We start from the raw sequence: 22,398 nt of genomic DNA on the forward strand, positions 1-22,398 counted from the left end.
GACTTACTGTCAGCATTACAGTACTTGTCCTGTATACCCTGCCCACATATGACTGTTTATACACTGATGGCGGGAAAGCAGGACCCTTACTGTCAGGATTTAGGGCCCGTGCACACGTGGTTAACGCTAGGACATTTTAGCATAACACACGTGTAAAAATAACACTCCCACTGACTTCAATGAAATCTTTTACACATGTAAAAAAAACATGTCAAAATACACGCCAAAAAACGTGACGCGTATTTTGACGCGTTTGTTACACATGTAAAAAATTTAATTGAAGTCAATGGGAGTGTTATTTTTGCACGTGTATTCTGCTAAAATGCGCTCACGTTAACTCCGTGTGCACGGGCCCTTAGGTTGAGGCCCCACATTGCAGAAACGCAGCTTCTTTTATTGCAGATTTTGCTGCGTTTTCTTAAGCCAAACCTAGGAGCGGCTACAAAAGGAATGAGAAATATACAGGTAGCCCTTATACAGTACTTCTACCTTCTGCTCAACCCACTCCTGGCTTTGGCTCAAAAAAAACGCAACAAAATCTGCAACTAAAGAAGCAGCATTTCCGCAAAGTGGGGCCTTAGCCTTACTCGGCTTTTTACATCCTGCTCCGAATTCTACAATCTTGTGTGTCACAGACCTCATCTACCCATGTCATACCCTTCTCTTAGATAGCCGGCAGAGATTACCTGGGAGGTTCCCATAAAGGGGACTTTCCAGGGTTTTCATACTGATGGCCAATCCTCATTTCACCAGCCCTCATCGCCCTAATGTTTTTTTGGAAACTTTGGCTCACTCCATTTATAGTGATGGGATATTTGGACGTATGTCTGTAACATGAACCAATAAGAATCTTGCTGCTTGCTTTCACTGTTCTTTTGCTGTGCCTACCATGCTGTGTTGTATGGCAGTGACTTCTCTATTGACTTCAGCAGGGGAATGGAAACTATTTTTTTATTGAAATAAAAAAAAAACACGCAGATTTCTCTAATGTTTTCGGTGTGCTACTGGTTTACAGAGAATACCTCCAGCTCGTACAACTTCCGCTTATAAATAATGAGGAATCCATGTTTCCCCATATGGTTTATTATCAGTTTTTCACATATAGATGTGAATGCAGAATCACAAGTGCATAGCTGGACATAACCTTTATTGCTGCTTTTGTCTTTTTGCTTTGTTTTTTTTCTTTTTTTTTTTTTAACCTCCTGTATTGTCAGTCTTTACACTGTCCCTTGTTATTGAATGCAAGACTTATTTTAGGGGGGGTTTCCCTTCTGGGAAACCCCAGTGAACAGCTTAATGTCAGCTATGACACAATCTGTTATAGGGATGGCTGCAAAACGTAGCCATAGCAGTCCTGTTGTAAGAGAAGCTTTTACTTGTTCACCAGCCGGTATAAATGAATGGGCTATAGTTACTAAGCGGGTTGTCTATCTCTGCTGCCCCTACAGTGCTCGCCCTTGTCAGAATCACAAGTGGTTTTGCATGATATAACAGTTTTCTCAATTGAAGGGAATGGGAATACTGTAATACCACTAAACAAAAAAAGCATACTCATCTGTCCCCCGGCACTCACTGTTCTCCGTCAGTGGCCTTTTCCTCCTGTGCCTTTGCCAGAAGCCCTATGGATCTCGTAACCACTGATATCTATCAGTGGTTGCTACTAGGGTGCATTCACATGGAGGAAAATGGTGAGGTACTTGGTGTGGAATTTCAGCGCAGAAAAAACAGCCTCCATTGAAGTCAATGGGAGGCTTTTTTTTCAGCACCAAATTCCTCACCAATTTTGTCCGCGTGAATGGACCCTCAAGGAACTGGCGACATATGAGAGTGATGTGACAGGTCCCTCTCCAGTGACTACTGAGGCCCCTGTTTGGTCTCAGCGGTCACATGAGGCTCTTTACTTCCGTCAGTGCAAGACAAGGCGGTGGACAATGGAGCGTCATGGACATATGAGTATGCTTTTTTTTTTTAAATTTGACATCTCCCATGGGTTACTCCAGTTCCTGGTCAACTCCTTTAACGAGAGCTTTTCCTCACCTCTGCCAAGTCCAGCTCTTTGCATAATTTAATAGTCTCTACGCCGCTGATTCCGGCACGATTGGAATTTTTTCTCTAGCCCCCTCCATTCCCAAGCAGTAAGTGTTGCTAGTTCTGGAGCTGTCACTATTAACTGATGCTAAGAACTGGAGTTAGTGGAAGCGATGAAAGGTCCTTTTTAAAGGGATCCTATCAATGGATACCCTTTTTTTTCTCGATAACACGTCGGACTAGCCTTAAGAAAGACTATTCGTCTCCTACCTTTAGATGTCTTCTCTGCGCCACCGTTCAGTAGAAAACCGCCTTTTCTACAGTTTGCAAATGAGTTCTCTTGCAGCACTGGGGGTGGGCCCCAGCACTCAAACAGCACTGGGGGCGTTCCCAATTCTGTGAGACACCTACATCTTCTTCCTTCCTGGGTTTTCAATTATCTAGGCCTCGGGCTTCAGGCGGACTGTAAGCTGTGTAAGTGGCCATTTTTTTGTGGCCCGGGCATGTGTAGTCTGGTCTGCCCGAGGCCTAGATAATTGAAAACCCAGGACAGAAGAAGACGCGCAAAGAGGCGGGTTCCTGAAAAAGATGGAGGCATCGCTGGAGAGTTCTCTTGCAGCATTGGGGACGCCCCCAGTGCTGTTTGAGCGCCGGGGCCCGCCCTCAGTGCTGCGAGAGAACTCATTTGCATACCGTAGAAAACCTGGTTTTCTACCGAACGGCAGTGCGGAGAAGACCTCATCATTATATATAGCTTATTCACATGCTTAGAAAACCAGACACGTCAACTCCTTTGTGATTTTCATACCAGTTTACAAACTGTATATGGAAAAAATGTTTTTGTTTTTTTTTATCATTCAGAGAAAAATTGTTACATTTTTGGAACCTGTTTGGTAACTCTTTATAATAACTGAAATGGGCCCTAAACCTTTGTAGCATTGCTTTCATTGTGTAATGGGACACAAACAAAATATGTTACTGGCTTTTCATCACATGTCTGATTGTTACAGCTATTTTATTATATTGCTTGTTGTATATTCAGTTGTATGTCTTTTTTCTTTGACCAGGGGCTTCTGTGAACTTCCTGCTTAGAATGCAGCTTCTGGAGAAGTATCCACTGGACCTTTATTATTTGGTCGACATCTCTGCTTCAATGATTAAAACTATAGAAAAACTTAATGCCACTGGATCTGACCTGTCTCAGAAAATGGCAGACTTCTCTCATGACATTAGGTTTGGATTTGGATCGTTTGTCGATAAGCCCGTAACACCATACATAAGCGTACATCCGGACAGATTGAAGAATCCGTGCATGTAAGTGTGGATGATTATACTGGATGTTAGATATGTAAAGCCTTACGCTAGGGTCACACCAGCACCGCTTATCCATCCTGATCCCTCAGACCACTAAAATAGCATACACCAATACAAGCCGAGGGATTACGTTGACTATAATGGGATTCATCTGGTGGCTATCTTCTTCCACATTAAAGATTTTTATTAAGGTTTTCAAAATAATTTACAACAGCAAGGTATACACTAGCATAAGAGAGGGGTCAATGGGGGAGGGGGAAGGTAAAACAAATAACAAGAAGATATAGGAACATGTATATGGAGGTGGAGTGTAAGGCTCTGTCGCAGCAGGGCCACAATTACAACAACAATATACAAGGAAAGACAAAAAGAAGAAAAAAAAACAAGTAACACATCAAACCATGAAACTCCATAACATAATGGAGTGCAAGCAGTAGTCTATAAGTAGGGGGAAGAGATTAGTGCAGAGATGTGAATTGGGGTATTATAAGGGGCAGAGTAGAAGGAATGTGATGGACGGGACTAGCTGGGGGGGAAGAGGGGCTGGGATGGACGATTTGAAAGGTGGAGGAGTAGGAGGAGGAGTTCCAAAGTATCCACACTTGTTGGTGAGCTGTTGTTTGGTCTAAATTGCACGACAAGGTCCTCCATTCCTCGGATGTACAAGAGCTCCTGTGTGGCTGTCGTTTTAACTGAAATCTGCAAATAAACAGTCAGGGTTGCAGGACTTTTCAACATGGCGATTTTGGACGGATCTGTGTTAATGGCTACACGGCGCAGATGTGAACCCAGCCTTTGTATGATGCTACATAGATCTGGTAGTTTGACAATATGTCTGCAAGATCACATTGCCCAGAGTATCTTAGTAGTTTTCATAGGGGCTATTTACACCAAATAATAGGAGATTTATAATTAAAGACAACCATCAACACCAGTTCTTTACATCTTGTCTTTTCCAGACCTCACTGTTCCTGAGCAATAAGTGCAGTCACTTATAGGCCCCATTCACACGGGGAGCGGAAGGGTGGATTTTGGCACAGGGAGCCGTGTCACTCTCTGGCCAAAATCCGCCTGCTATGACTGTCACAGTTTCTGACAGTCGCGGCTTCCCCCTACGGAGTAGGCTCAAATGAATGGGCCGACTCTGGAGGTTGCTGCCGCGAGGCGGACGCCACTGCTGATTCAGCCACGGGATCTGCCTAAAGAAAGGGCAACTCGCTTTTTTTTCCCGCTAGCAGCATGTTGAACGCTAGCAGTCTCCATAGACCACCATTGTGAAGGGGCGGATTATGACGTGGATTCCGCGCCATAATCCACTCCCTCTGTGCCGGTGTGAACTAGCTCTCAGTATGTGATATGATAACTAGGTATTCTGCTGTCAAGGGTGTGGTCTCAGGAAGGGGGGTATCATTCAGAGTCACATCCCCTTGTCTGAGACCACCCACCTGACAATACAAAAGCCTAATTAACATATAAGCCACCAAAACTAACAGCACTTATTGCTCAGGAAGAGTGGGAACAGATAATAAAATTCCAGAATCGCTGGATCGAGTAAAAAATTCAAAGTACTGTAGCTGGCTGAATTGCTGAATGGTCCTCTTTAGGACTATTTCCAAAGTTGTCGACTGTATTGTTGGGGGTCCAACTCTTGGCATCCCTGGTGATCAGATGTTTGAAGGGGCTGCAACATTCAAGCAAATACAGCTTTATACCGACTGCTTTTACAATTCGCACAAGTGAATGGGCTTGGGCTGTGACTCCAGGCACATTGGTATGGAGGAGGTGTGCTGTACAGAGCAATATAAACAATAAAGGAGACCTAGTGTTCACCTGCACACTGTGGCCTTTTCAAGCAGCTGATCAATGGGGTTGTCAGGGGTTAGACCCCCCGCAGACTGATGTCATTGTCCTTTTCTAAGGATAGTCCAATAGTTGTACAGAATGAGATATCCCCTATAAGTGCGTCCTGAGAATTCAGGGACAAACCATGTTTATGAAGTTTGCTTTTCTTAATGGCAAATTCCAGGCCATTCATTTGTTAGTGCAATGGTCAATATCTTGTATCCATTTACAGTTTGTGTGGTAACTGTGTGACCATTATTTCCCCACAGAGCCTATAACAAGGACTGCATGCCGTCTCATGGATTCATTCATGTGCTCTCCTTAACAAACAACATTACACAATTCAAGCAAATTGTTAGTAAGCAGAAAATTTCTGGAAATTTAGATAACCCAGAGGGTGCGTTTGATGCTATGCTGCAGGCAGCAGTTTGCCATGTGAGTATGTGTTATTTATTCATTACTATGGGTTCTCTGGTTCAGCTAACTTAAGAACAAGCAGAAACTGAGATCTTAAATCCTGTAGTTTTTTTTTTTTTTTTTTTTCATATTTACCACTTACCAGATAAGGATTTCAAAGCAGTTTGATGTGTCGATAAATTAGGGATCATACAACGGTAAAAGTTCTAACCTGGTAATATGCAATTCTGCAAAAAGCCTTCTTTTCCTGTTACATTATTGAAATGGCTCAAATTGAATGAAATCCAAAAACTCATAATGTTGGTAAATTCAGGCCATGGTTCATTGATAATAAATCTGATGTTCATAAACATAGAACATGGAACCCAAAATATAGTCTAATATAACTAAGTATTAAAGGGATCCTATCATTAAAACAGAATTTTTTGTGACTAACACGTAGGAATAGCCTTAAGAAAGGCTATTCATCTACTACCTTTACATGTCTTCTCCGCGCCGCCGTTCGATATAAATCCCGGTTTTCATCGGTATGCAAATTAGTTATCTCGCAGCACTGGGGCCGGGCCCCAGCACTCAAACAGCACTGGGGGCGTCCCCAATGCTGCGAGAGAACTCTCCAGCGCCACCTCTATCTTTTTCAGGAATGGCTTCTCTTAAGAAAGGCTATTCTCCTACCTTTAGATGTCTTCTTCGTGCCACTGTTCAGTATAAATCCTGGTTTTCATCAGTATGCAAATGAGTTCTCTAGCAGAACTGGGGGGCGTCCCCAATGCTGCGAGAGAACTCTCCAGCGCCGCCTCCATCTTCCTTCAGGAACGGCCTCTCTTCGCGTCTTCTTCCGGTGCTGGCTACAAACTTCTAGGCCTAGGGCAAAGCCGACTGTGCATATCCGCTGGCCACATAAAACGCTCACCGCCGCTCATGGCCGGACACCTTTCAAACCCATTCAAATGAATGGGTATGAAAGAGTCCTCCAGGTTTCCGTCTCCTGCTCAGTTTTGTGCAGGAAACGGAAACCTGCATGAACGGAGACTGGGCGCAGATGTGAACGAGCCCTGACGGTGACATCACTGTATACATTATCCCTGGTACTGTATTTATTTTTGTATTGTTTCCTTTTGTTGCTGCACTACCTTTTTGAGTGAAAATAAACTCTACCTTTGTTTTGGACTATAAGAAACTGGACTTGTGTGTCTATGCCACCCCACCTAGCAACCCCAGACCCTGACGCCCTGTACTCTGACATCACTGTGTACATTATCCTCGGTACTGTGACATTACTGTGTCTATTATCTCTGTACTGTGACACCACTAAGTACTATCCCTGTAATGTGATATCACTGTATACATTATCCATATACTGTAACACAACTGTGGAAATTATCCCTGTACTGTGACATCACTGTGTGCATTATCCCTGTACTGTGACATCACTGTGTGCATTATCCCTGTACTGTGACATCACTGTGTGTATTATCCCTGTACTGTGACATCACTGTGTGCATTATCCCTGTACTGTGACATCACTGTGTGCATTATCCCTGTACTGTGACATCAGTGTGTATATTATCCCTGTACTGTGACATTACTCTGTGCATTATCTGTGTACTGTGTCTTTTCCATCCTATGTGCATTATCCCTGTGTGATTAAAATAATGGTTCCGTTTTCAAGTTCTGAACTTGGTGCTTACGTTTTTCATGTTGGAGTTGGGCCCTCTTGCACATATTGCTATGGGCCCCATTGTTACTCATTGAGCACTTGTGTTATCTCCTGATATAGCCTGCCAGGCATTTTCTTTGATATAACAACACACTACTCATTTTTTACTTTATTATCTTGAAACAAAATAGAGGCTACTTAAAAAGCAGCCCTGCCTGTCTTACACTGGGACATCTGAACTTTCACAGGAAACCTCGCAGCATTATGAGTGTCACTTTATTCTCTTAGGTCTTGAGGCAGAACAAATACAAATGTTTATTTTGGCAGCCGCCAGTATAAAAGCCTTTACTAGCTGATAATGTATCTCCTCATTTTTTTTATTTTGAATGTATTTTTTTCCTTGTGCAAATAGTCGCTTACAATTTAAGGTTCCCGGCGTGCCAAATTCATTTTTCCAAATCTCAGAGTATTATATTTAAGATCACCAGCAAGCCCGTCTGTGTGATGTAGTGTCACACAGCAAATACTGTGTCAAAAACTGGAACTCTAAGCGTAATACACACAATATAATCTATCCTGTCTGAAACTGATATGTAAGCCGTGAGAAATATAGCAAGGATTATTCTATATGTCTCTCAGGAGATCAGCCATTCCCTTCCCTTTCCTCTCTCCAAAATCTCAGACCACACTGCGAGCCTACGTTCTCATGATCATGGTGCAAAACAGTCATGAAAAATGTCCATTTTTCACAACTATTTGCACCTGACAAACCGCCCCCTCATACATTTCAGTGTAAAGATCCATGAAAACGGGTAAGAATAGGACCATCAAAAGTTTTGGTGTGTGACTAGCCCCCATACTGTGAATTTGACGCCACCACATGGCTGTAAATTCAGCTTAAGACAACTGGTTGGAGAACTTCGTAGAAAAAAATAAACCGGGGGCTGACATGGAGGTAAAAAGGCAGCGCTAAATTTATGTAAGGGCTGTCTAGCCAAATGTTTGGGGGAAAATGGTATTGAATAGGTTGAAGTATCAACAAAAAAGTCATATTGCCCTTACCAATATCGTAATGCTCCCGGTGACCCACTCCATCTGATGATTGGGGGCAGTGGTCACATGTCAGGACATCATTACTGCCTCGGTAGGGTGAATAGGCTTTTTATTTTAACCCATTCTGAGCTGCACAAGCTTATTTGGATAGAAAGCCCTTTTTAATGGATGGGTTTAATTTTTGGTGCTGCTGTTTTGCCTCCATGTCAGCCCCCCTGTTATTTGAAATGAAGTGTTCATAAAAGAGATCCACGAGGAATCACATTTTTTTCTTGCTGGTTTTCTGGCTGTGATGTTTCTATAGACGTTATATATGATAAGGTGTGCAAAACCACAGCAAGCCCAAAACACACTTGTCCACATGAGCCACTGGAGTATCGTCATTGAGTGTGGTCTGTGAGCCGGAGCGGAGAAACGCTGACAAGCAGCAGACTGGGACCGGCCTTGTATTACATGGGCCACTGTTCATTTGGATCGTCATGTACTGTTGCATTTACAGCAGACTAGCTGGTGGTAACTTCTCATGAATTCAAAGAGACCTCTCAGGTTCTGTTTAGGTCTCCCCTCCTGATAGTACTTGTCCATAGACGAGTACGGAGGGGGCGTTCTCCCCGCTTTCACAGTACAGCACTATAGACGCTGCCTTGAGGAGGGGTGTTCCTGACTGACTGTCAGGAACACCCTTCTGACGGTGAAGAGCTACGGTACCGGCACCGATAGCTCTTCACCTGGGCCACAGGTCGTAAAACCCGACAGTGCATTGAATTCAGCGCACTGTCGGCTTTCTAGCGGTATATTACACCACATGTGCCCCAAATGGTGAAAGGTCCTCTTTAGCCGTAGACGGACTGGAACAAGACATGTGGAATTGATAGGGTTGTCTATAATGAGATGATCCCTAGCTCTTCTATGGTACAATATACTCTCTATCATAGCCTTTCTGATTTCCATATGTACACAGTATTGTATGTATATTCATTTGTATGTTTTTAGAATAAATGTCTTGTGTCATGTCTATCCGAAGGTGATGATTTGACGCCCTGTAAATGGTATTAGAGGGGGTTTCTATCTGTCATTCATTTCTTCAGTAAACAGCATTGTAATGCGTTTCCTTTTACGTTGCAGAAAGATATTGGCTGGCGGAAAGAAGCAAAGCGCCTAATTATTTTGATGACAGATCAGACTTCTCATTTAGCACTTGACAGTAAGTTAGCAGGGATCGTGTCCCCGAACGATGGCAACTGTCATCTCAAAGACAACGTTTACAACAGAGCTTCAGATATGGTAAGGACCTATGCGGTGGGGTGATCTGTCTGTAAGAAGGCCCCATTACTGTAATCTTCATTACTAGTGCAAGTGATCAGAAAGGTTGTCAGGACGAGGGACTTGTATGCACGTGTGGCTGACATAATCAAAGCATTCAGCATGAATTGGATTACATGTTTAGCACTGCATACACTGTCAGATTGTCATGAAAACCTCTGTCAAACGTACCTTACACATGTTGAAAGCATCTGGAATTACTCAGAACACAGATTACTCCTTGGCCATTTACTATTACTAAATCATTAGCTAACAGATATATAGCTCACTACCATTTAGAGGGGTCCCTACATGTACCTTGTGAGTGGAGTGGTGCATGGTAACCACTCCATTCACTTCTCTGGGACTGACCAAACTTAGTAGTCAGCTCCCAGCAGTCAGACATTTTCTTCCCCATCCACAGTGCTATTAGTGGCAAAACACCTTTAAGGGATTACTCTCAAATTGTCATAAGCTTCTTAAAAATACTAGCACTATAGCATCTACAGGACATAGACTCTTTAAAGGGGTTGTCCCATTATAGACACTTATTTGCTATCAACCAGATCTCTGGGGATGTAACAGCTGGGACCAGAGGTGTAGTTATAAGGGGGTGCAAGGGTAGAAGTCGCTACTGGGCCCTGAACACTGAGGGAGCTCCAAAGATCCCTCCGGATCTAATATTCTAAATGGCACAAGACAGGTATGGGCGACACTACAGATTTTGAATTGGGACCCAGGAGCTTCAAAGAAAGCCTCTGGCTGGGACCCCCATGATCACAAGAACAAGGGACCTGAAAGTCCTTCTGCATCCTCCCGGTGAGGTAGATACAAGGCCGCGGCATTTCATTCATTTGTGTGAAGCTTCCAGGGCCACAGTGTCTGGAAACCTCATAGAAGTGTATGGAGCACTAGTTAGGCAGGTGCATTGGTGCTTCATTCACATGGAAGAGGCTTGGGTGACGCCATACATCACAACCACTGGCTGGCCACACACAGACACATATTGGGTTTTTTTTTTTTCAAAGCTGGTCATCTTACACTGTACGTCTTGAACTTTGTTGATCCAATAGGTGAGGTAAGGACACATCTGTATATGATGCCCATAAAGGGTTTGAAGTAGCTAGCATTCAGCTAAAATGGAAATTTTGGAGGATGTTTATGATGTCAGTCCTTTCTTATCATCCGCTCTCTACCAATAAACGTTGGCTGGACGCAGGTGACGGACTGACAGCAACCCACAGTGTTCCTCCTTAGGCATCTTGCTCAGCTGAATGCAAAGCACAGCTGCCCAAAAACTGGAGCTATTGGCGAGCAATGTTTTTTTAACCCTTTCCTAACCAAGAGTTTTTGCTCTAGTGGCAGCCACTTTACCGGAAGTTTCCAAGTAACACATAGGACTCATTACATGGAGTTGTAAACACTATTTACTGCACACAGGAATTTGCTTATAAATTGTGGGTTTTGTCTTGAAATTTCATTTGGTGCACTTTTCTTTGATACAAGCCTAACCTTATATTATACAGTAAACGTCGTAAGAAAGTTGGATCACGGGGCTGATCGGGATGTGGGTTCAGTCACAACATCCTGTCATTTGCAGCTGCTTCCAAACTGTCATGTCTGATACATGCGAGATAGGAAGAGTAATAGTTTCTTTATTTTCGACACGTTTTAGATGCAAGTAAGGCCTAGTATACAAATTTATACTGTGACATTCCTTTTGGTTTACGTGAGGCAAACACAGACCGAACTGTGTATACATGTAAGAGACCATGGGGCGGATTTATTTCCTTCACAAGACTTAGTCCATACACCATTGGAGTCCCTAGAGGAACCACATAAGTGGACCAACTTTAACTATTTAACGGCGTATATCTTTCTTAGGATATGAGGGTATTACAAGCTAGACGTATAGGCTGGCAATACTATTTGTAGCCAATTTATCTAACTTGATAGATTATCAGAAATGGACAGACCTACATAACACAAAATAAACATAATCTTTCTACTGTAAGTAGTCAATGACATCTTGTTTCTTCACAGGAGCATCCATCACTAGGTTTGCTGGGGCAGAAACTAGTAGACAACCATGTCTATGGACTGTTTGCTGTCCGGGGAAATGCCTTTAATTGGTATAAGGTAAAATATTTTCAGCGACTGCCGCTCTTGAATAGATTGTTTCCGCTAATTAATAAATGACATTTGTTATCTCATTTTTAGGATCTTTTACCGTTGTTACCCGGAACAGTTGCCAAGAAACTGGATCCCACTACATCAAACATTAAGAATGTGGTGGTGGAAGCTTATCAGGTTAGTATTACAGACTAGAGCAGGGGTCAGCAACCTTCAGCACTCTTATCTGTCATGAAACGACAAGTCCAAGCTTGCATACTTGATTGGCTGTTCTTGGAACTTCCATAGATGTGAATGGAGCATGCTGGGAATTGTAGTTTCATAGCAGTTAGGATGGCGAAGGTTGCTGATCTTTTTAGTAAAAGTTTACTAATTGCTTGGAAGATTGTAAAAGGCTTGTACCAAGGTAAGTAGAGATGAGTGAACACTGTTCGGAACAGCCAATCCGAACAGCACGCACCCATAGAAATTAATGGAAGCACCTGTGACGCTGACTTGGCCGGCGGCCGGCCGGCATCACAGGTACTTCCATTCATTTCTATGGGTGTGTGCTGTTCGGATCGGCTGATCCGAACAGTGTTCGCTCATCTCTAAAGGTAAGTGATTACTTAGTTACTGACTTGAAAATGTAAAGTGAACCGTCAGGGGATTTCTACTGCCTTATGTGAGAGCAGGATATGACAGGTTGTGGTTACGAGCTGATCTCTGGAATTCATTATCTATGTGATTTGGAGCAGGATCCAGAAACATACAAAATATAGAATGTGGAACAAAAAAGAAGGTTGATCTGCTTTTGTTGAAAGCAGATCAAGCACAGATAGCACACCACCCCCAAATGGGGCCTAAATGACAAGACTCCTAGGAGAGATGGGGAGATTCCTGGTTACCCCGTCCAGACACAGTGGGTACAAGAAAGCTGCCAGTCACAGTGTTTAGGTGAAAAAAGCAGGACTCTCTCGGTCTCTCCCAGGAGTCCTGTAAGGATTTACTTAGGTGTTTAATCCTACTGCCTATATCACATAACAAATCTCCGCTCCTCTCCTACCCTCAAATAGGGAAGCAGACCCCACCGGACAGTCTCACTTTAATGCTATTTTACTAGGATTTACATAATAATAATAATAATACATTTTATTAATATAGCGCCAACATATTCCGCAGCGCTGTACAATTTGTAGGGTTCAAATACAGACAGAAAGACATTACAAAGAAAGTAGTTTCACACAATGGGACTGAGGGCCCTGCTCGCAAGAGCTTACAATCTATGAGGTAGAGGGGGTGACACAAGAGGTAGCATCTTGTGTCTCTCAGGCCACAGTAACGTTTTTCATGCCATTGATAAAATCCAGTTTCCAGTTAAGGGCTTAAAGCACCAAACCATCAGGAGATTCCCTGCTATTTAATTTTGGGGATTATTTTGTTTACGAAGTGTTGGATTCAGTTCCGCTTTGTAAGAATGGCCTTTGCGGCATAAAGTAATGAGTCTATTGTTGTATAGGTTTTTAAAAATAAAAATAAAAAAAAACTACAGCCTGGGAGCTAACCTAAATGTATTTTTTTTCTCATTTATTTCATGAATTTAGTATTGAATTTTATGTGACCTGTTTGTAATTTCTGAAAAGTGATCACTGCAGAACAGGAAGTGTTGCTGAGCCGGCAGTGTAAAAACTACTGGATTTTAGGATTCTTTTTTAAGTAATGACATGGAACATTGTATATTTGTCTATTTATGTAAGCATATTATTATTGGACAGTCTTTTGTTTCCTCTTGCCTGGTCTATGGGGACATGGTGCAGTCTTTAGTATCAGATGGTGAACTGATATATTTGCCTAATCTTCAGAAGAAATATCACTGTATCCTTAGAGAATTGATAGTCGGCATTCTTATAATTGCCGACTTCTCACCTATGATGGATGGACACCTCTGCTGCGCAGGTGACAGTAAACCTGTAACCCTATAGCTCGGTGTGGAAGTAGAATGTCGCCATTATAGCTTACTTTATTTTTGGCACATATCTGCTCGCTGCTAGCTGTCAGGATACAGTAAATTTCACCATGATTAAATGTGGCGGTGCTGTTTGTAGAGCACATGTCTCCATGTAGCGAGCGAGCAGAGCTCACAGTGCTTTCTTTATGCATAGGAAACAATTCATCTATTGTGACAAGCTCACACAAACAAGATGTTCATTACCCAGAGGAATGAAAGTATGGAAGCTTCTGTAAATAAAATCCAACATTAACTTTCATGTATTTTTTTTTTTTTAGGCACTTCTCTCCGAAATGAAGATTCAAGTGGATAATCCCATGAAGGGTATTTCTGTAAATATCACTGCTATATGTCCAGATGGAAGCAGACATCCTGGGATAGAAGGATGTCGTAATGTACAGAGTAATGATAAGGTACAGTATATCTAAATATTCTCCACAGCTGCACAAATGCATTGCCTGGTATAACTGTTGAATTGACTTTTTGCTAGGTTCCTAGTCTTCTAGCATTCACTTCCTAGGATTTCGTAAGCCTCTGTGCACACTAGCATGGTGGTTCTCAGTTGTTTGAAGAGACCGCATTATTTGGGGCGACTGCTGCGGCCTTTTCACTGCTTACCAAGCACACTGCCAGGGGCATAACTGCTGGCAGTGGTAGCGGCTGCCACAGGGCCCAGAACATTTATTTATTTATTTTTAATAGTGGTCGAGGTATTTAGCATCAAAAGTTCGCCACAGGCCCCCGCCATTCCTAGTTACGCCATTACACACTGCTGAACATTGTATTGTAGCTGTGCTTGATATTACAGCTCAGCCACGTTTGCTTAAATGGGATTGTGTTGCAAACAGGCCCCGTTACTAGTGAATGTGATGTCTCTAGTCTGTGAAGCAAAGGTAGCATTCACCTAACTGAACAGTGGGAGTGTCGGTTGTCCCTTTAACGCCTGTTTATTTGTATGGAAGTTACAAGAACAGCGTACATATGTAGCAATGCTCAGCTTGACATTTAACCCTACAGACCCACTGCAGCGATATCATTGTTTTTGTCAATATGCAAATAGGCTATTTAGTGCAATCAGGATGTTATGTCTTAGCTCTTCGGAGCTACAGCAACACCCTCATTGCTCCAAACAGCTCATTTGCATATTGACAAAAATTAGGATGGCTTTTGTGTGTTCTGTGATAACTTGCTGTAGCGTTTCAGGGTCAGGTTAAGGCTAGTTCACAAGTTGGCAGCGGATTTTGACACGGAATCCGCCTCAAAATCTGCTGCTCCTATTGACTTCAATGAGAGCCACTCACCTTTTTTTCCCTGCAAGCTAGTAGCGGAAAAGAAAAGCGAGCTGCCCTATCTTGCCGCAGATTCTGTGGCTGAATCAGCTGCGGTGCGAGGCTCCGGCCCATTTATTTGGGCCTAATCCATTGCGGAATGCCGCAATGGAATGGCAGCCGCGACGGAATGTGTACACGCGGAACCCCGTGTGAACTAACCCTTAAAGGGGTTGTCCCGTCACAAGGATCCTATCTATAATGCTTGTAAATGTGAATGTAAGACTTTTCCTAAATACAATGCTTCAGCAAAACTGCTTTGTTTGGCCACTATCTCACTTTATTCATTTTTTTGTGGCCACAGCCCTGACCTGAGTCAAGTGATGTGTCTGCCTGCTCTCAGGGGGGAGGGAGGAGGGGCTAAGTACACGGGAGCGAGCCTGGAGGGGGGGGGGGGGGTAGTTTACCTTTTGGGGGACAGGTGAAGCCAGCAACATCGCTATGTGCCTGCCCTGCATGAAGCAAGCAGCGGCAGAAGCGATGCTGCTATTCTGGGGCGGAGGAGCGCAATAACAGCATCGCTTCTGCCGCTGCTTGCTTCATGCAGGGCAGAAGCATAGCGATGTTGCTGGCTTCACCTGTGCCAGCATCTAACTCCCCGGCATCCGCTGTAATAGTCGGATGCTGGGGACTGGCCGCCGGCACAGGCACATCGCTATGCTTCTGCCCTGCATGAAGACAGCAGTGGCAGAAGCGATGCTGTTCCACTCCGGGGTCACATATGCAAAGCCAAGCGGCAAGATGCCGCCGGCCCTGCGTGCAAGCTCCTACACCAGTCTACCCTTCACAATGCTAATACAGATCCGCAGGGTGTCGGGTCTGTATTCGCATTGTGAAGGGTAGACTGGTGTATGAGCGCGCACACAGGGCTGGCGGCATCTCGCCGCTTGGCTTTGCATATGTGACCCCGCCCACCAATGACGAGACAAAGCCGGAAGACAGAAGATTTTAGAGGAACGAACACGGGTAAGTATGCGACGTGGGACAACCCCTTTAAAGGGGTTGTCCCATCACAAGGATCCTATCTATACCTCTTGTTAATGTGGATGTAAGACTTTTCCTAAATACATTGCTTCAGCAAAACTGCTTTGTTTGTCCACTATCTTACTTTATTCAATTCATTGTTGAAACAGCTCTTGACTTATCTGCTCAAAAGTCAAGTGATATATCTGCCTGCTCTCAGGGGGGAGGAGGGGCTAAGTGCAGGGGAGCCAGCCTCTGTTTCTAGCTATTCCTGTTTCTTCACCACGTGTCTGCACTCAGATAGGGGAGAGGAGCTGCTTACATTTCTTCTGTTCTCCCAGTTATCAGGCTAGCTAATTCAATTGTGTTCATTATGGCAGAGACAGGCAGTCTCTATGTAACACAGAATGGAGTTGCTGCTGCCTGTACTTCATAGTCCAATATAGGTGAGCGGAGCTACACGCTAATTTGGGGGCAGAGCTAAACGGCAGGTTGCATGTGAAACCCCGCCCACCAAATGATGCAAGAAACCAGGAAGAAAGAAGATTTTACAGCAGTGAAGACTGGTGACTATGCAACGTGGGAATACCCCTTTAAACTTTGCTACATCTATAGCCCAGTGACCTGCATTGTTTCCATAAACCTTACCACTACTAGCCACCTGGATTTGGCTGTCTGTGGGACAGGGTATAGAGTTGTCTATTCTAAAGATTAGAAGTAAAACCCGAAATTTTTACCAGATTGTCCATTCTCGAGATTCAAGAGGTGGGATTTGAATTGTTCAGAAATTGATGGTATTTTCTGTGGATCTGCCATAAGTAATTATTGTAGCAAACTCCTTTACAATTGAGCTATGGCAGCTTCAGAGCACGGGCTGTACTAACCTCTCCCCCTACCTCAGCTTCCTGGACTGGAGTGTGGTTGGGGAATACAGAAAACAGATCAAAAAAGACTTTCATCTGTTCACACTTGTACCTCAGACAATAGGACTGGCGGTCACGAGAGGCGATTTATTGTACCTGTACCATATAAATTCACCGTACTTGTGTGTATTTTAGGTTTTCCTGTGTCACTATGGTCTGCAGATCAGTTGCTGTTAGTTGGTCGGGGTTTTGCTGTGGATACATAGGAAACATAATGTTAGAAGACTGCTGGAACTGAATGAAGATTAGAATGGAGTTCTTGGGTATTTTTTGCATGTTGCTATAGCGGCAGCACATTTACTGTAGCATCTCATCCATTTCTGGCTTTTTCCTCTCGGAGAGTTCTGAACCGTAGCCTCACCTATAAAACTTAACGCCGTGCGTTTGACCTTTGTGCGACCCGCACATCTGTTATGGGAAATGATTGCACAAACTGTAGATTAAAAGTGTCAAACTATTCCATCTGCACTTCCCACCTACAGATACGTTTTTCATCATTACACGCCGCTGCCAAAATGTCCCACAGCGTCACCCCTCCAGCTCCAGCAAATGTACTGAAGGCTGTTTTATGAGTCTGTGCTGCGAGGAGTAGGCGCTGCTGTCACCTTGTCACCTGCTACGGTCAACATTTTTTTCTGCTTTATCGGGAGGGGGCGAGGGGTTCAAAAAATGTAGAATGCCTGTGTAATAGTGGCAATTTAACAAAGATATTTTTGTTCGCACTTTTTTGCATTTTTTGTTCATAACTAAGGCAATGTGACTTAAAGGAAATTGTTATCAAATTGTTTTCCAACGGGACAGGACGCAACGGGATGTCGATGCGGTGCAATTTACACATTCTTTTTAAAGAATATGCTACGAATACTTTACAAATGTGGGTTCCACCTCTGAGGTGGTTCTTTCTATTTCATAATATGCAAAAGTTTGGGGCAAGTGTGGGAAAAAAGCTTCAGAGTTAAAAAAAAAATAAATATATATATATATATCAATAGTTGATGTGACCGCCCTTTGCAAGTGTACTGAGAAGAATTGATGGAAGGCAAATAATTTTGTTGGTTGTTTCAGACATCTTGGAGAACTAAGCCCAGATCTTCTGTGGATGTAGTTTTCTCAAATCCATCTGTCCCTTCATATAATCCCAGACAGACTGGATGATGATGAGATCAGGGCTCTGTGGGGGCCGTATCATCACGTCCAGGACCTCTTCCCCTCCAAAGGAAAGTCACAACAAATATTGGTGGGGTTTAGATTTTTCTTTTGCTTATTTACCTTGTGTTTTGCTAATTAACAAAACTAACCTTTTTTTTTTTTTTTTTTTTTTTTTTAAACTAAGGCCCTGTTCACATCTGTATTCAGTATTCCGTTCGGGGGGTCCACATGGGGACCCTCCAAACGGAGTACCAAACACATTGACAAGATGTAAGCTTATGAAAGCACACACACCCCATAGATTATAATGGGGTCCGTGTGTTTTCCCACGCGGTGTCTGCACGAGTTATGCGGAGAGGAAAGTAGTTGATGAAGTACTTTCCTCTCCGCATGTTCCGTGTGGACACCGCACGGGAAACACACAGACCCCGTTATAGTTTATGGGGTTCATGTGCTTTCATAAGCTCACTGCTTGTCAATGTATTGTCAATACCAAACGCAGATGTGAGCCAGGCCTAATTTTTGGAACTTTCTTACTTTGTAGCATTTCCTCCGCCCCTGCCCAAAATGTTTTCACTGTTCTGCACACCAATATGTAAGCGTTCCATGTATGTATGAACTTTGATCTGGATGGTGATATAGATCCATACAAGCTCTCCATTACAGAGATGGTGATAGGAATAGGATATCAGAAATGTTCAGTAGTGCCCCCATGGGCTTTGGGCCCGCACTTTCAAGTAATCTCTGAAAAGAAATAAGACATGTAATTTCCATTGCAGTTTTGCATTTGCATTCACTAAGCGACTGTCATGTGACAGGTTTTATTGTGTGTTCGGGTTTTCGTGCCTGAGTCAAGGCTAAACCGAATGAGAGAGATCTAATACAACAGAATGGTTGAAGATTAAATCTCTGTTTGCTGTTCTGCCAAAAGGACAGAGTGTGGTTTAGTACCGGACTTATGTGGGATGCTATGTACTTTTTTACTAGCCAAGTAAGGTGTTAGCATTTCTCAAAGGTCTTTTTTTTTTAGGAGGTCCTATGTATCCCACATATGGTCTGTGGCGTCTCTGTGCGCTGCAGCTTGTATTATCTGTCTGCACTACACATTAGTTTTCACCATTATGCCATGTTCCTAGAAGATGCGCTTCATTGGACGGACTGGAGCTGAAAGTAATTGTTGAATTGTTTTTTTCTTTTTTTTTTTTAAAGGGATCCTATTAGAGTTGAGCGAGTACTGTTCGGATCAGCCGATCCGAACAGCACGCACGTATTGAAATCCATGCACGCAGCCGGCACGCGGCGGGTTAAGCGGCCGGCTGCCGTCAAACTGGAAGCACCAGGTGCTTCCATTCATTTCAATGCATGCGTGCTGTTCGGATCGGCTGATCTGAACAGTACTCGCTCATCTCTAGATCCTATCACTCAGACACAATTTTTTTCTAGTTACCACGTTGGAATAGCCTTAAGAAAGGCTATTCTTCTCCTACCTTTCGCCGTCTTCTCCGCATCGCCGTTCGCCTACAATCCCATTTTTTTCTCAGTATGCAAATTAGCTCTCGCAGCTCTGGGGATGGGCCCCAACGCTCAAACAGCACTGGGGGCGTCTCCAATGCTGCCAGGGAACTCTCTCCAGCACCACCTCCATCTTCGTCAGCAGCGTCCTATTCCGCCTCTTCTTCCGGCGGTGGCTTGTAACTTCTAGGCCTCAGGCCTTGGGCAGAGCAGACAGCGCATGCCCACAGGCCACGAGAAAATGGCCGATGCACAGTATTGTAAGACTGACAAAGATGGAGACGGCGCTGGAGAGTTCTCTCGCAGCATTGGGGACGGCCTCAGTGCTGTTTGAGCGCTGGGGCCCACCCCCAGTGCTGCGAGAGAGCTAATTTGCATACCGAGAAAAATCGGGATTGTAGGCAAACGGCGGCGCAGAGAAGACGACAAAAGGTAAGAGAAGAACAGCCTTTCTTAAGGCTATTCCAACGTGGTACCTAGAAAAAATTGTGTCTGAGTGATGGGATCCCTTTAAGAGCTTTTTGACATTTCTGACACACAGGCTAAGGTCCCACATATACAAAAAAGCACTGCAGGAAAAACCACAGTGGGAATGCGTCGTGCTTTTCACAGAGAATCCGCAGAGTTTTTCTCTGAGGACTTTCTGCTTCCATTATACCTATAGGGAAACCACCAGTGTTTCTGTAGATATCATTGACTTGCAGCGATTTACAAAGACACAATGGTTTTTGAAATCACAATATGTTCGCTGCAGATATTTTTTGCAATGTGCAGATGGGATTAGCCAGAATCCCATCCACTTTGCAGGTACTATAAAATGCTGCGGCCTTAACACTACGTGGGGCCACGGCCTCAGACAGCTTTATGCCATGTATAGACATTCATGATGGTGGTTCTAAAATCTACCATAACATGGCTGCCATGTGAATAAGCCTTTTCACATGAAGGAAGTGGCAGGAGATTCAGTCACCTTTGCCAGCATGTATATTAGTCCTCATCTGGTGCATTGCCTTAATTTAATCTCAGTTTTATTTTATTGTTTAGGTTCTTTTTAATGTATCAGTTACTATGGACACTTGTGACGTACAAGAAGGACATAACTACATCATTCTTAAACCTATTGGTTTCAATGAAACCGCTAAAATAAAGATTCACAGAAGTTGCACGTGTCAGTGTAACAGTCCACTAAGACGTAAGGACAAGTGTGTGACTGAGGTTCATCCAGACTGCCCAGGAGTTCCCTGCACAGACAACAACTGCAGCTCAGGAGAAAAGGAACATGCGTCAGAAAACTGCAAGGAGTCAGCGTCCGAGCCTGAATGTAGTGGAAGAGGAACGTGTCTGTGTGGAAAATGCTACTGCTCGAAAACCAAACTGGGAAAAATATATGGGAAATACTGTGAAATGGACAATTATTCTTGCCCATACAACCTTGGAAAACTATGTTCTGGTAAGTAGATTCTCTATGAATTGCTTATGCTTCTGTTTTCACTGCTCAGTTATTACCATTGTGATCATTTGTAACAAGAGTAGTGATGTAGACTGCACTACTATTGCTGCGAAAAAATGCCGGAACCCCAAACTGTCAATGTGAATTGTGCTTTATGTTTTACTATCAGTGATCTGCAGCATGTGGCTCCTCGAGTATTGGATCGATAGGGTCCGTATCTCCTGACACCACCAACAATCAGCTCTGTAAAAAGGCCATAGTACTCGGACAAGCTCTATCGCCTCTTTGTTAACATTCCTTCTGACATCAGACGACTACACATTTACTAGTGGTTGTTCTAGGTATTACAACTTTGTCCCTTTCAAGTGTTGTGACAAGATTGAAGTACTCAGAGCAGCTGCCACTAAGTATAAGGTATAACCATGAAAGGCCACAGTGCCGTAGCCCCTTCAAAGACTGCCGAGAGTTTGACCCCCACTGATGGATGATATCGATGGCCTAGCCTAAAGATATTGTATTTTCTTTATTGTAATTAGGTGCACTCACTGGAGTCAGATACATGGTAAACCAAGCTGTAGAAAACATTCAGGACACTAGGAACCTTTGATAAGGTGAAGCAGATTGACAGAGAAGAATCACCAGACATTAAAAAGGACGTTTCACCAATTCCAGTTGTTAGTATCACTTAATAGTTACCCTTCCACCAATTCCAGCACAGCATAGTGGAAATTTTATCTCTAGCCCACACTATTCCTGAGCAATAAGAGCAGTTAGTTTTGGTGCCTGATGTACTATTTAGTAGTAGAGTGATGCAAGGCCCAAAATGATGGATAGGTGTGAACGTAGGGTCCCAACCCCAATTGTATAATAAAGATGGAACGTCACACTTCTTGATGTGCAAGAATGGTGTTAATTTATTTCGTACAAAATAAATTAACACCATTCTTGCACATCAAGAAGTGTGATGTTCCTTCTTTATGATGTACTATTTAGGCTCTGCAGTCTCAGATGGGTGTTGCCAAGAAAGAGCAGGTAATGGGGGAGCGTGTGCAGAGCTCCAATCAGAGGCAATGAGTGTCGGAGCTCAGGATCGCACCCCTTGTCTGCTCCTGCCTGACCCCGCCCTCCTGACAGTACAGAGCATAAATAGCATATCAGGCACCAAAATCAACTGCACTTATTGCTTGGGAACAGTGGGGGCTGGAGAAAAAATTCCACCTGTGTCAGAATCAGTGGAGCAGAATCCATTAGGTAAAGACCTGGAGTTGGTGGAGGTGGTGAAAGTTTTTCTTTATGTAACAGAAAGGAAACACGTCAGCTCCACAGGCGGACAAAGC

The 22,398-nt window shown here is 43.6% G+C and overlaps 1 protein-coding gene across 1 annotated transcript in view; it reads left to right on the forward strand.

Annotated features, from left to right (window-relative positions):
• Nucleotides 1-22,398, forward strand: part of ITGB8 (integrin subunit beta 8) — a 97,359-nt gene that overhangs the window by 48,526 nt on the left and 26,435 nt on the right. Inside the window, exons 4-10 of the mRNA XM_075271427.1 lie at nucleotides 3,096-3,342; nucleotides 5,454-5,619; nucleotides 9,440-9,598; nucleotides 11,660-11,755; nucleotides 11,837-11,926; nucleotides 14,015-14,149; nucleotides 20,656-21,061. Coding sequence (XP_075127528.1) covers nucleotides 3,096-3,342; nucleotides 5,454-5,619; nucleotides 9,440-9,598; nucleotides 11,660-11,755; nucleotides 11,837-11,926; nucleotides 14,015-14,149; nucleotides 20,656-21,061 — 1,299 coding nt within the window. The remainder of the gene's footprint in view (nucleotides 1-3,095; nucleotides 3,343-5,453; nucleotides 5,620-9,439; nucleotides 9,599-11,659; nucleotides 11,756-11,836; nucleotides 11,927-14,014; nucleotides 14,150-20,655; nucleotides 21,062-22,398) is intronic.

The sequence above is a fragment of the Leptodactylus fuscus genome, chromosome 4 (genome assembly GCF_031893055.1).
Source record: "Leptodactylus fuscus isolate aLepFus1 chromosome 4, aLepFus1.hap2, whole genome shotgun sequence".
Taxonomy (NCBI): Eukaryota; Metazoa; Chordata; class Amphibia; order Anura; family Leptodactylidae; genus Leptodactylus; species Leptodactylus fuscus.